The sequence below is a fragment of the Apodemus sylvaticus genome, chromosome 6 (assembly GCF_947179515.1).
Source record: "Apodemus sylvaticus chromosome 6, mApoSyl1.1, whole genome shotgun sequence".
NCBI classification, from domain to species: Eukaryota; Metazoa; Chordata; class Mammalia; order Rodentia; family Muridae; genus Apodemus; species Apodemus sylvaticus.
This window is the reverse complement of record NC_067477.1, coordinates 18883163-18897448: the sequence shown is the minus strand read 5'-3', so window position 1 is coordinate 18897448 and position 14286 is coordinate 18883163. Positions and strand designations below refer to the sequence as shown.

General features: G+C 49.7%; 1 protein-coding gene across 1 annotated transcript; it reads right to left on the bottom strand.

Annotated features, from left to right (window-relative positions):
* Nucleotides 1-6370: 6370 nt before the first annotated feature.
* On the bottom strand, nt 6371-12302 carry Serpina11 (serpin family A member 11). Its single transcript, XM_052186696.1, has 4 exons — nt 11660-12302; nt 10297-10570; nt 8420-8567; nt 6371-6574 (listed from the first exon to the last, which is right to left on the bottom strand). The coding sequence occupies exons 1-4, from the start codon at nt 12300-12302 to the stop codon at nt 6371-6373; spliced, it is 1269 nt and encodes a 422-aa protein (XP_052042656.1).
* Between the last annotated feature and the right edge of the window lie 1984 nt (nt 12303-14286).

The following is a 14286-nucleotide window of genomic DNA, read 5'->3' as shown; positions in this document are numbered from 1 at the left end:
CAGGGTGATTTAATTTGGAAAGGAAAAAGCTAATGAAGCTATGAAATGAGTCTTGCACAACATTTGAGAGTAGTCCCTGAACTCCTTTGGATATGTATGGATAAGACAGTATAGAATGCATAAAATTATATATTAGTAAAACTAAGTCAGAACACTGGGACTCTTAGGAGAGTCATTGTGTGCAATGCGCAGAAGCAGAAAGCTCACAGAGCTATTGAGTTAAAGGTTAACCTGACTCTTTCTGGCCACTGCCTGGCAGCTTTGCCCATGCCATTTATCATTAGAGCTTCACAGGAAAATGCATACAGAGCTCTGAGCTCTGAAGTATAATAAGTCAAAAGCTAAAGTTTAAATAATGATAAGTTTGCAATTATTATTATTTTCACCACAGGCCTGGGAATAGGGCAAGCTTGAAACCTTGAGGGAACAATTGTAATTCTTAATTCTTTTGTGAGATGTGGTCATTCTTTTGAATTTGATCTGATAATGATTATATATTTCTACCTGCTTTTGGAATAACAGTGTGTGTGTGTGTGTGTGTGTGAGAGAGAGAGGGGGGGGAGAGAGAGAGGGAGAGAGAGAAAGAGAAGGGAACCTCAACCTTAAAAAATTGCCTGTCAGCTTGTACCTGAGAAGTTGTTTTGTGTTTTTTATGCGCCTTCCAGACAGTCCTGCTTCCAGGATGAGAACCCTGACCCTGTGTCGAGGCTAGACCCCAGAATTCAAGAAAAATCTTCCACCTGTCTCAGACCTCCTCTCCCACCCATTCAGAGTGCTCAGGGCTAATGCAGTTCTGATTCCATCACTAAATCCCCCGAACGGCAGGTTGTTTCTCCCAGGGACTAGAGCAGGGCAGATTTCTTTGAAAATTTGGCAAATTTTGCCATTTTTCCTCATAATCAACGAGTGTTTGACACAATGTTGTGCTTTTAATGAGTCACTGTAGAATAAACTGATGCCCTCTTAGCTCAAGGTCGAATGAGACTTAGGCCTGCGTTGTGGATCATAAGTTAAGTGATCTTTTGCCAGGTGTATTGTCTGCCTGCCTGTTGTAGAGAAGCCTTGTCTTTGTGCAGAGAATAGGCTAGGAGGGATGTCGGAATCAGCCTATGCTGTGGTCTCAGTATCGTGCTAATCCCTCATTCCCAGTGAGATGGTACTGAGAAGTGACCAGCCACAAGGCTGGAGTCATAACCTGTGCAGAAGAGGACCAAGGTGGCTTCTTTGCCTCCCAAATGACAAGATGACACACAGAAGGTGCTCACTGGGTGAAACAAACCTGTATAGGTCACCAAGCCTGCTGGAGCCTGATTTGGGCCTTAGAATTATGAGTGGGCTCTGTGCTTTAGGAAACACCCAATCACAGGCACTGGTTTTCAAGTCCTGACAGGACCGAGGCAGGCTGCCTTAATGGACTATTGGTGCTGTGGCTGAGCTGAGACGGCCCGGGTTCATTGCTCAGAGTTCTGGGGCTGGGCAGTGGGTGGGTGAGTGGACCACCTCTCCCCAGGGCACTGGGTACTGTGAAAATCTGTGAAAATAACTCTTAGTGTTAATGACAAGTTCTCCGGTTGCACAGTGTCAGCTAAACTTTTGATGTCCGCTTTCCTGGACACAAGCAGACATGTTTGGGATGAAGAAACCGATTTCCTAATTGATAGCCGCCGAGTTTGTTCCTTGTCACCCTGGCTGCCTTGAGCAAAGGACTGGCAGTCTGACAGCTAGCTAGACAGCCCTTGAGACGGCTCTGCAAAAACTGAAGGAAGCTCACTTCCTGACTTGCAAGGATGTAGCTCTAGCCAGCGAGGGCCGGCTGAAAATACAGCGCTTATTAGTCTCCTCTCTCTTTCCCTCTTTCTTCCCCTCCCTCTTTCTCTTTCCCCTCTCTTTCTCCCCTCCCCTCCCTCCTTTCTCCCCTCCCCTCCCTCCTTTCTCCTCCTCCTCCTCTTCTTCCTCTCTCTCCTCTCTTTCTCCTCTCTTTTTCCCCTCCCCCTCTCCCTCTTTCCCCCTCTTTCCCCCTCTTTCTCCTCTCTTTCACCTCTTTCTTCTTCTTCTTCTTCTTCTTCTTCTTCTTCTTCTTCTTCTTCTTCTTCTTCTTCTTCTCCTCCTCCTCCTCCTCCTCCTCCTCCTCCTCCTCCTCCTCCTCCTCCTCCTCCTCCTCCTCCTCCTCCTCCTCCTCCTCCTCCTCCTCCTCCTCCTCCTCCTCCTCCTCCTCCTCCTCCTCCTCCTCCTCCTCCTCCTCCTCCTCTTCTTCTTCTTCTTCTTCTTCTTCTTCTTCTTCTTCTTCTTCTTCTTCTTCTTCTTCTCCTTCCTTCCCCTCCCTCTCCCCTCTCCCTCTCGCTTCCCCCCCTCTCATTATAACCATTTCCAACTTGGTCAGACATTCTCACTGGGTTTTCTGTGACTGGCAATAGGTGGTAAGTTCACCATTCATCCAGACATCAGTTCCCTGATGACTGTGACTGGCATTCAGAGGATTCTGATTGGATCAGAACACAACTTCTAGCGATTGCACCTTCCTGTAAGAGTCAAGGCTCTGCCTGCTCCAAACAGCTCATCCTGCTCTACACGCAGGCTGCTTGTGCTAATGTACGAGTATTCCAGGCGTTCTCCTGCATTGCCGAACTAGAGAGAGACGACAGGAGTGGGCGAACCGACACTGAAGAGAAGAGGGGGACAAAGGCTTTCGCTGTAGAGTCTCATCGGGTCTCAGGCGCCAGAAGAAATCCAGAGAGCGGCCGAGATATCCCAGGCAAACATCTCACCCAAGAACCCAAGATTGAGCACTGAAACAGCCTTCTGCCTGGAGCTGAGGACGCTGATCCCCAAGCCCAGCACAGATTCTAACACTAGAGGGCGCCACTGCCAGCTGCCTCCGCCCGGCGGCTGTTGCCACAAAGGCTGGGAGGAAATAAATAAAAGCTGCTAACCCATGATGTCTATCTCTCAGGGGCAAGGCCAAATGACCTCAGCCAACTAACTGACGACAAAGGTGCCTGCAGATCCGGTACTAGATGGGCCCCACCCTGGCATCCTCAACACAGAGAGGGTGGATGCAGTGAGCAGATTCTTGTGTCTCTTACTGCATGGACACCAGGTTTATCCAATGAGCTCCATCCTTTTGATCATGCTACTTCCCAAAGCCCCACCTCCTAATGTCGCCATGCTACGTTTTTTTGTTTGTTTGCTTGTTTTTTGTTTTTGTTTTTGTTTTTTGGCTTTGCTGGCTGGGTATAAATATTCACCCGACAGCAGGAATCGAGGAACCATCTTCCTGATGTGTCAGATTTGAGTTTTCTTCACGAGATCCTTGATTGTGAAGCCCCTGGCCTCCATCAGCATCCCGGTACTCTCCAGCGTCAGTGCTGTGAAGCCAGAGGCTCCCGGCAGGCCTTCCTCTCCAGAGCTGGGGGCAACTTGACGGAGCCTCAGTGTTCTTCCAGAGATGCTACAAGCACTGAAGTGCTTTTCCGAGAATGTTCACATCCCACACGCTAGGTCCCAGCACTTTAAAAACTCTGTGACTTGTTGCAACTTGTGAGCTAGCCGGACATGGGCAATTTTGTTCTTCCCCAGCTCTTCCCAACTACCCTGTCCCATCGTCCTGAGGTCTGTCCAGGTTTGGACTGCGCAGTCTGTCTTTAAGATCACCCCCTCCTCAGGAACCGTGAACACAGCCTCGTCCAGGCCTTCTTCCTTTAGCTTAAATCAAATATGTAGCAAAGCAGAAGGAGATTAGAGAAAGAAAAGTGAGGGAGTAGGTGGAGAAAAGGTTGGGGTGAATATGGTCAACATAATTGATGTGCATAATAATGCTTCTATATGAAATTCGACACTATGTACATGACCATATGTCAATGAAAGAAAAACATCTAGAAAAAAATAATTATAATGCCAAGAAATAAAATGGAATTATGCATGGAGTGGCACATATGACATTGCTTCAGGGGAGGTCTTCCATGAGCTCAGGTCTTCTTTTCTGTCTTCTCCACTGTCACCATCAGGATGATACCTATGTCTCTCTGTGCCTTGTTATCCTAGGGCCCCCGTACCCTCCTCTGTCATGAGGGCCCCCTCCTCCTCCCCTTCTTCACTGTAGACTCCAGTTTTAGGACAGAGCCCAGATTTCATCCTCCTCAGGGTCTGGGGGAGTTTGTCCCTAGGAAGACCCTGAAGGACACGTTGAGGTTCAGACACATGTGGGTGCGCTAACTACCTCACCATGGAAGAAATCCCACTGCTGTGGAAGTCGCTTTTGGCAAGGCAGGAGCAGTGGCCATTCGCAAGCCTGGGACAAAGCAAGCTGAAGATGTGCTGCACGTCTTGGGTGTTTGCCCTGATCTTCCGATTTACCACACTGATAATCATTCTGTACAAACACCAGGACAAGACTGGAAATGCCCAAGCACCATTATTCCTGAAAGATTGACAGGATCAAGCTCCATCAAACCACCTTCGCCTGCCCGCAGAGCTCCCTGGAGACTCTCCAGTCTGTGAGGTGGCTTTGGAGCCTCTCCCTGCCCTGTGGTGACCTTCGCTGGCGCTGCCTGCCCTTTCATGTTGAAAACAGTCTCTTCGAACTTTGGAAGCCGGGAAGAAAAATATAATTTACTGACAAGGAAACCCAAGAGTGTTCACGATTTTCTCTGCTGAGGCTGCATTCTGGGTATTTCTCTCTCATGGCTGGCACTCTAGAACATGATCCAACTTCTGCGCTGGAGCTATATACTTGCTTTCATATTGATTTCCTTTTCTGCCCCATGAGGGGCCAGCCTGCCCTTTAGCCCCATGTAACTTTCATTCTGATGCACTAAAGAGTGTTTACAGCATGGACTTCTCTGTGCTTCTATACAAACTCAAGGCAATGGACTAATTTGAATAGCACCCAAGAAGAATTAATGTTTTGGGTATAAATATGGCCCAATTATGTCATAGGGAATAATTACCTAAAATAGGTATTTGGCTTGCCTACATTTCAGATTTACCAAGGCAATCTGTGTCATATTGGCCACTAACCTAGGGGGGGGGGGGGCGGAGTACCAGTTAAATAGTAATTCTGGTATGTGTCAATGGCCCCCTCTAACCTGCAGGGGGCAGCATGAGCCTCTGCCGATGGGCAAGTAGGTGTGGGTTTGCAGTTTCCCAATGCCTCTCTCTACTTGAAAGATGTACACTAAAAGGTAGTTGGGAATTCCCCTTACCTGACTGAATCTCAACTGCTATGAGAAACAGCTTTCCCTCAAATATGAAGTGAATCAGCAATATTGCCCACTAATCTAATTTTAGACGATACTAAGTCAAGGCACCTACCTACCTTCCAGCCCAAGCGGTTCAGATAACATCGAACACTCAAACCCCAGCCTTTTATTGATATCCACCCTGGCTGTCCAGAGCTGGATTGAGAACTTGGGGTTAGGATGTTTGTCTGAGGGTGCAGATCCACAGACTAAAATGTCTGCGCCAAGCGTCCGGATTTATCACTATTCTATACGCGATATCTGGGAAGAGGAGTTTGATACTCCGCATCTGCCCATCGACAGATGGGCGGATGAAAGATGTGTGGTGCAAATCTCAACAGAGTTCTATGCAGCTGTAGAGAAAAATGAAATCATGACATTTGCAGAATAAAAAGAAATATGGAACTGGAATTATTGGCTGTATTGAGAAAACTAGCTAGACTAAAAGGCAAATGTGTTTCCCTTACTCACAAAGCCTAGATTAAAGGTTCACATATGCATAGGTATGCATTCATGCACGCATGTATGCATGCATATATCTCTGTGTGTATGTATGTAATGTATGTACATATGTATGTATGTATATATCTATGTGTGTATGTATGCATGTATGTATGTATGTATGTATGTATGTATGTATGTATGAATACACCCCCACATTCATCTCACCCCCATCTTCCTGGCTTTATTCAGCCTTGGGGCGCCCGTTGCCTCTGAGGCTCCTTTTCTGACTCTTCAATTCAGCCTCTCCCGCTCTTAGATCGTTGATGAAATCTGTCCCTCTTCACACCCTTTTGCTTCACAGCACATGCTTTGAAGCCCCGCCCGGCCCCAGATCCAGCCTCTCCTCAAGGTACCACTGCAGGAGGATGCCGCCTGGCTTGCTCACTCCCATGTGTCCTTGGTGTCTTTTCCCGCGTCCCTTACCCTAAGGCTACTCAGCAGATATCGGCAAAGGAGGCGGCAGGGTTGCAAAGCTTGTGGGGCGGATGACTAGAAGCGGCCCTGGACATCGTCCTCCTGCGAGCTTGGCTCCTGGGACTTCGTGCAGCCAAATTCAGATTTATTAGAACTGCAGCACAGGGGTCCTGCCGTGCAGGCTGGGTTAGCCTTCCTGTGGCCTCCCTCCACAATTACCCGGCGGCTGGGTTGACCACTTTCCCCAAGAAGAGCAGACTCTGGGTGGTCACCTCCCAGAGCAGAAGCAGGAAGGGCCTGCTGAAGTGGGCGTGTCGGGCTGACGTCATGTTCAGGGACGGAGGCTGGGAGAGGAGGCCAGAGGCAGCTGCGGCCTCCGTTCCCTTCTCGTTCATGTCCACCACGGCCTTGTGTGACACCTGGGAGAGAAGAGGACAGAGTCGGCACTCGTTCGTGGTTCTGAGGGCAGAGGCCACCATCAGCAAGCCTTGGACGATGTCTTAGAGCCTGCAGAGGGACCTCGGGTCCAGCCTGCCTGAGAAACAAATATATGTCACCTCCCTGAGCTAAGTACCCTGCCACGAGGTGGCCTCAGCCCCACTGAGGAGCGAAGTGCCCTGTAGACTCAAACCCAGCAGCCGCCTCCCGGGGCATTTCCTGGCATATAGGCACACGGGGGTACAGGCTTTTTTGAGCGTCACTTACCCCTTTCTTAATTCCCTCTGCCTTCTCATCTTCAAAATAGCTTGTGGCCTAAAGCAGGCCCTAATGCACAAGGTAGAGTTGAGCCCCAAGATTCCCTAAGCACAGAATATTAAAGGCCTCGTTCACAACTTCTTAGCAAGAAAGGACTCTGACTTCAGAAGAAGTTGGGAGAACAACAGTCTTGAGTTCTTTCACCCTCCAAACACGTCTATGAAATACAGCCAAGGCAGGCAAGGCCACTGTGGAATGTTCTCCAAAGTCTGTCATTTCGTTGTTCACCACCCAGGCTCATATGCACACACGCATACACACACACACACACACACACACACACACACACACACACACACTCAGACCCCACTTCCCTGGATGTGCACTTAGCTCTCTGCTGGAGAGTTCAGAGCCAAATACAAGACAGAGTCCATTCCGTGTAAGGCCCTAACAAAGACTCCGATGGTGACAGACATCTCCAACCTAAGCAGAAGAGCCAAGCTAAGCTCTAGGAAGAGCCTGGACCATTTTCCTGGGCTACAAATGCTTGCCCCGACCACGAGGCTTGTGCTGTCTCGCACGGAGAGAGAACACAGCGTCTAACCATTGACTGAACGGGAGACCTGCTTTTAGGCAGTGGCTGGGAGCAGTCGTTCTGTAGACCGTGGGGGATGGAAAGGTTACGAGCCACTGTATATTTCCCCTGTCTTCGTCTTCTCCTCTGGGAGAGGGATTTTTTCCTTTCCTTTACGTCTTGGAAGAATTCATGAGGAACAGATCTGTAGCCAGTATTACACAGCGAGCTGCCTCTAGGATGCATTGTCTGCTAGAGATAGGCCTTGTAGAACACAGGCCTCCAAGCGAAGCTGCCGCCACCTTTATCGGACCATTTGTTCGGGCCTACACCTATCCCTCAGAATTGGCATGGCTGACTGTTGGCACTCCCTCACAGATGGAGGGAAGGAGAGAGCCGTCCAGCCCCTCCTCTGAGACTGCAGCAGCTCCTCTCAATCTATGCTGAGTGAACATTTTTTCCTCTTGTGATTTGGGGGTCACCTCATCTCCTGCCAGTAACCATTTACCCCTGCCTAAAGAACTCAGTGGTCCCTCACGTGAAATTTTACTTTGGTTTGTTGAGGGATCTAATGGAAAATAGGTAGACATTACTTGCATCTCCTCTGGGAAGGAATTCTCACAATGACCCTCTGTTGTGCTGGGATGTAGGGGAGGCTTGTTGCCGTAGCAACGCTGACAACACCACCACCTGTTTCTGCTCTATTACTTTCTATAGCTATAATAAAGACAGAAAGAGTTCCTGATGCCCAAAAGGGAGTTATTTGGATTAAAGACTGCTACCACTCACCTGCCATAGTTCTGTCTCTGTGACTGACCTCAAGTGTTCTACAGAGTCCTACATTCCTGCCCGGACTAGTGTAGATTTAGGAGAGATGGAAATGGAGTTGACAATGAATAAAATCTATAAAGATTGTGTGTTGAGAAGTCTGTCTCAACGCACTTCATGTTGGAAGAAAAGCACCCCCCCCCCACACACACACCCGCGGCCTTACCCTGGAGACAGTTTTGTTGAGTCGCCCCATAATTCCTGATAGGTCAGCTTCCATGTCGAGCAGGTTGCCGAGGCCAACGAGGGGCAGGATCTCTTCCAGGTTGTAGGTTGTGGAAATTGAAAACCTCGGCAGGTGCAAATCCAACAAACTAGACAAGAATCAGAGAAAAAGTGCTGCTCTGATGGGTGCTGGCTGCTGGCAGCCTGAGCTGTGAGGGAGGACAGGGTATCCCAGCCCATGCAATGGCTGGCCCTCCTGGGACATGATTTACTATGGTAGAATATTCCACTACCTACGCCCACCCAAGTCTCCCTCCATGTAGACCTCACAGTGACTCGTGGCTGGATCTGAGAAGTTTCCTGACAGACAAAGCTATCTTTTTTTTTTTATCTCCCCTGTGTTTGTGGAGAGCTTTCTAGGTGCCAGACACTAGCCAGAGTTTCGCAAGGCCCCAGTGATTAGAAGCACAGGATGCCAGCTTGAGTAAATACCATTTGTGTATCCCACCTCGACATCTGAGTCATCTGCAGGCGCCTCACGCTCAGTTTCCCAACTGTATCTTAAGTCCGTTCATTGACACCGTCCCAGTGAAAGCCCCCATCACCCTGCTCCACCTGCCTGAGCTGTGTTGGAAAATGGCAGGGAGATGCCCCAGAAAGACGCCCCCGCCCCCACTGTTGCTTCAAGCATCTAGAGCAGAGATTCTTTTTTTTTTTTAAAGAGTTATTTATTATTATTTGTAAGTACTGTGGCTGTCTTTAGCTACATCAGAAGAGGGTGCCAGATTTCATTACAGATGATTGTGAGCCACCATATGGTTGCTGGGATTTGAACTCAGGACCTTCGGGAGAGCAGTCAGTGCTCTTACCCGCTGAGCCATCTCACCAGTCCTAGAGCAGAGATTCTTAACCTGGGCGCAATCCTGTTGACAAACCCCTACCTCTGAAAAATATTTACATTATAATTCATAGCAGTAGCAAAATTACAGTCATGAAGTAGCAACAACAATAATTCTATGGTGGTGGTGGGGTCACCACAACATGAGGAACTGTATTAAAAGGCCACAGCATTAGGAAGGCTGAGAACCACTGACCCAGAGAGAGGGCTGAGGTGTCAGAACCCAAAGCCTGACTCCCCATCCTCACCGTCAGGCTCTCGTGTTCCCTGTGATGAATGCAGACATTTCTTTTAACTCAGAGTAAATCTACCCCTTGTCACTGAGATTGCTATGATTTCCCCTTATTTATTGGCTAGTTGCCAGGGCTCTTTTAGTAACCAAAACTCTCGGAACAACCTACTTGTAGACCGTTCAGTTTATATTACGTTTATCATGGCCCAGCCCACTGTGGGTGAGGCCATCCCTGGCCTGGTCGTCCTGTGTTCTGTAAGAAAAGAGTCTGAGCAGGCCATGGGAAGCAAGCCAATAAACAGTATCCGTCCACGGCCTCTGCATCAGCTCCTGCCTCCAGATTCCGGGAGACTTGATAATTCCGGTCGTCTTTAATAATTGTTCTTGTCTTATTTCTTTTTGGCAGACTTAGCTACCTAGTGGTGTTAAATTATTATGACAAAGAAGGAAGTAAGAGGAAAAGACCCCGAGAAGGAATGAAAAGACAGTCTAGAAAGCACTTATATTTTAGTACCAATCTTAAGTACTCAAGTACTGCCTCTCTATTCGTCCCGCACACTCCCATGCAGTAGGTAGCATATTTTTGTTTTAAAGGTTGAGGAAATCTGCGGTTCAAAGACATGAGGAAGACATCTGTGACGTCAAGGGTGAGATAGTGCGCAAACCCAGGACATGGGTTCTTGGGGCTAGAGCTGAACAGACCTGCCTCAGCTCTTGAACAAAACAGGCAATGCCTCAGGGCACCTACCTGGGCAGGAACCGCGCGCCCCACCTTCTCAGCGTCTCTGGCTGGAGGGCAGCCTCTACCTGCTGCATCTTCCCAGGGTCAGGGAGGACCAGCAGCAGCAAGGCGGTGCCGCTGTACTCGATCTGGAGGACAGTGCACGATGCTTCCTGGTCATACAGGAACCTGTGCATTTCCTTCTGCCGCATCATGGGGATGCGGAGCGGCGTCCTCTGGTCCAGGAAGAAGGTCTCCTGCTTCTGGGTCTGGTAGCGATCAAAAGGGTGCTTCCACTTGGCTGAGGGCACAAAATCCACAGAACCATGAGCGCGCGAGGCAAGAGTGCCACTCAGGGAGACATCCACATGGTCACGCGGAATGGTGATGCCCTCTGGAGTGTCTAAGTAGCAGGGCCAAAGCCAGGAGGCATGAGAACAAATCCCTGGGGTAAGCGACCTATGGTTATGCTGAACTGAGAGAATTTGTCTACTAAGCATGCACAGGGTGGCCCTGCCTTCCCTGTACAAGGTATACTTTTTGTTATTTTAAAGAAATTTTTATTTTTATTTTGTATGTATGAGACCTCTATGTACCATGTATATGCAGTACCCACAGAGGCCAGAAGAGGCACCATATCCCTTGGAAATGGAATTATACACAGTTGACACAAATTGAATCCAGGTCCTCTGGAAGAGCAACCATTGTTCCTAACCACTGCATGCATTTCTTAGTAAGGTACTAGGCACGAACTGATTGAAGCACCCTGATTTCCAGAGCCATTCAGGGCGCGAACTGGGACTGGCGGGCTGATTCAGATGGCCCAGCTCAGGTTGTGTGGGAATGTGGCGTCAGCCCTCTCTGACCAGATGCCTCAGTGTCTGCAAAGAGCTTCAAGTTGGCTTGGTAGCCCACACCTGCAATGCCAGCGCTCAGAAATTCTCTCTCTCTCTCTCTCTCTCTCTCTCTCTCTCTCTCTCTCTCTCTCTCTCTCTCTCTCTTTCTTTCTTTCTTTCTTTCTCCTGTTCTTTCTTTCATTCTTTCTTTCATTTGAGTCAGGATCGCTCTATGTAATCCAGGCTGATATCAACTTGCAATATGCCTGCCTCAACCTCCAAAATACTAGGAGTGGAGGGCTGTGTGTGCCTCCACGCTGACCTAGGTACCCTCTTTCTGGGAAGTCAACCCAGGCCAGGGTCTCTGTTGAGACTTCTGTGGCCCACACCTATACCATCCCTCTGTGGCCCACCTATACTATACCTCCTTTTTTCATTTTTGCTGCTTACATAGGTGGAGGGGGGAGCTGCACAGGGTGGGGGAACTGTCTTATCCACACGTGGCAGGCCCTTTACTTACAGAGAGGGCCACAGTTCTGTCTGAGCAGTCTCACCTTTGAAGAAGATGTAGTTTAAGAGAACCATAAACGTGCCATGGCCGAACTCCGGGAGACAGCTCGCCACCTGCCCGTAGGTCTGCTTCCGTACCAGGTCATTGATCTGCTGCCCCGTGGCAGCTGCTTCTGAGAAGTTGGCAGAAAAGGCCAGCGCTCCATACAGTTCCCTGGCACTGTCCAGAAAGCGTTGCTGAGGCTTCAGCCGTCTGTCTAGGAACAGGGAATGACCCAGTTTCAGTTCCAGCTTGGGGCTGGGCTGGTCAAGTGTGTGCAGGAGGCTCTGGAAGCCCCGGTGGATGTCAGCTGCTGGGGTCTCTGTGAGGTTGAAGCCCAGGCTCTCCAGAATTTGAGCCTGGGTGTCCGCATGGGCCCCGAGAGAGAGCAGAGCCACGCTGCTGGAGAGGCTCACGGGGGAGAAGAGGATATTCCCTGGCACTTCCTCTGCCAGTTGCTTGTATAGACGCAAAGCAAAATTTGTAATGGTGGGTGTGACCTTGTGATAGGCGGGTGCTGGCTCCAGGGGCTGGTGGCTGGATGGCCGAGGTGCCCCCAGACTCTTATCTCCATGGGCAGAAAATGGCTGACAATGGACAGGAAGTAGGACCTCGGCTACCAGTAGCCACAGCCACACTGGACCCATCGTCTGAAAAGAAGATGAGGAACACATTGGTCTTCTTGGTAGAGGACACCATTACCCCCGATCTTAAGTTAAAGCCACCATCCTGCCGTCCAGTTCCAGCCTTCCTCCTTCTTCTTTCCCTTCCTCTCTCCCTCCTTCCCTCCCCCCTCTTTCTCTCACTCCTTCCCTCCCTCCTTCTCTCACTCCTTTCCTCCCTCCTCTCTCCTATTATCCCTCCCTCCTCCCTTCCCTCTGTCCTCCCTCCCCTCCCTCCTCCTCCACTCTCTCTTCCTTCCCTCTCCCTCCTTTCTTCCCCTCCCTATCTCTCCTTCATCCCTATCCCTTTTCTCTTCCTTTCCCCCTCTTTCTCCTGTCCTCTCCCTCTTTTCCCGTATTCATTCTCTTCTCTTGCTCCAGCCTTCATTCCTTCCTTCTTTTCTCTCTTTTTTTTTCTTCCATCTCATTTTTATTTTTTTCTGCATTCTTCTGGACCCCTCTGATTTTGCAATGATATATGATATCTGAGGTTCTGTCGGTACTAAAGATGTGCCAGACACTGAGTATCTTGTGGGTTAAAGAAATTAAAACAATCTCAAGATTCTCAGAGTCTAGGGCAGCGATTCTCAACCTCCCCAGGGCTGTGACCCTTTAATACAGTTCTTCATGTTGGGATGACCCCCAGCCATAACTATTTCACTGCTGCTCCGTAACTGTAATTTTGCAGCTGTTATGAATTGTATTGTAAATGTTTGGTTTGCAGGATATCTGATATGTGACCCCCATTCCCCCTCCAAGCCCAGAGGTTGAGGACCACTGGGTTAGGGCATGGTGGGGGCAGCATCCAGTGTGTGTCTAGGCAGATGCTTGTGTGACTGTGAGCTAACAGGCATGCCATGGAGCAAATGTTTTATACAAGCAGGAATGGTGTTGGACCCTTGAGTGTGGTGTGGATCAGTGCACTCAGTGGAAGAAAGCAAGGGTCTCCCAAGGGAAAGGCCCTGCCCCTCATGGCTTACATTAGCTCGGATCGCAATCAAGCCCACAGAGATGAGGGCAGCCTCGGAAGGAGGAGGAAGTGACAGGACTGATGTCTCCCAGAAGGAGAGCAGGAAGGGGTGGGCTCCATCTCCACATCTCCACTGCCTAAAAACCACCTACTGTGTGCAATGGCAAAGCCACCCATGCGTAAGGATGCAGGGCTGCCACCTGCACTGTGTGCAATAACAGAAACACCCCTCGTGTAAGGATGCAGGGCTTTCAAAACATCTATTACTGAGTTTTGCTTACTACAGATTCATACGCCTCGCTGCTTCCAGCACCTCAAACCTCTCAATGCCGCTTTGCTTATCAATGAAGACATTGCAGATGTAAGTAAGTCGGTGCTGTTGAAGTGGCCTTACCCTGTATGACTGATGTCCCTGAAAGAAGAGGCTTTGGTTTCTGAGAAGTGCCTGGGGAGAATGCAGGCGGAGACGAGACCCTAGTGCAAACCACACAGTTCTGAAGGTTATGGCGACCAGGGCTCAGGGAGGGGCCCGGAACATGTTCACCTGCACAGTCTCCGAAGGGCGCAGCCACCACCTTGATGGTAATCTTGGACTTCCAGTTGTCAGAAGTGCAAGGCAAAGGACATCTGCTTGAACCCCTGCTCTGTTGTGCAGAGGCAGCCCCCCCCCTTACACAAATGCCAAGTGCTCTAATTTAAGCTATGAGATGAGTCAGAATAGCTGCTGTTCACCCGAGAGGGTTCACGGAGAGGTAGAAGCAAGGACAGCGTGGTGCGGTGGGGGTGGGGGGGTGGGGGGGGGTGGGGCGGGGGAGGGCGGAGCCTACAGTGTGGACAAAGCAAGGCTCACCCCACTTTGCTCCACTTCCTTCTTTTCTCTTACAGGTGTCCCCCACCCCCACAGTCCTGCAGAGGACACACTGCCCCCGCCCCCTGCATCCTGGAGTCTTCTGGACTCTGATACCTTCCTGCATCCCTTCAAACCAGCCCTTCTGCCTT

Bases quoted from the DNA above. Each gene is read 5' to 3' on its own strand.
- Serpina11 (XM_052186696.1), bottom strand. From the start codon at position 12,302: ATGGGTCCAGTGTGGCTGTGGCTACTGGTAGCCGAGGTCCTACTTCCT. The intron at 10,571-11,659 runs GTGAGACTGCTC...TTGTGCCCTCAG, and splicing joins AAACTACATCTTCTTCAAAG to CCAAGTGGAAGCACCCTTTT. The intron at 8,568-10,296 runs GTAGGTGCCCTG...ATTCTTGTCTAG, and splicing joins GGCGCGCGGTTCCTGCCCAG to TTTGTTGGATTTGCACCTGC.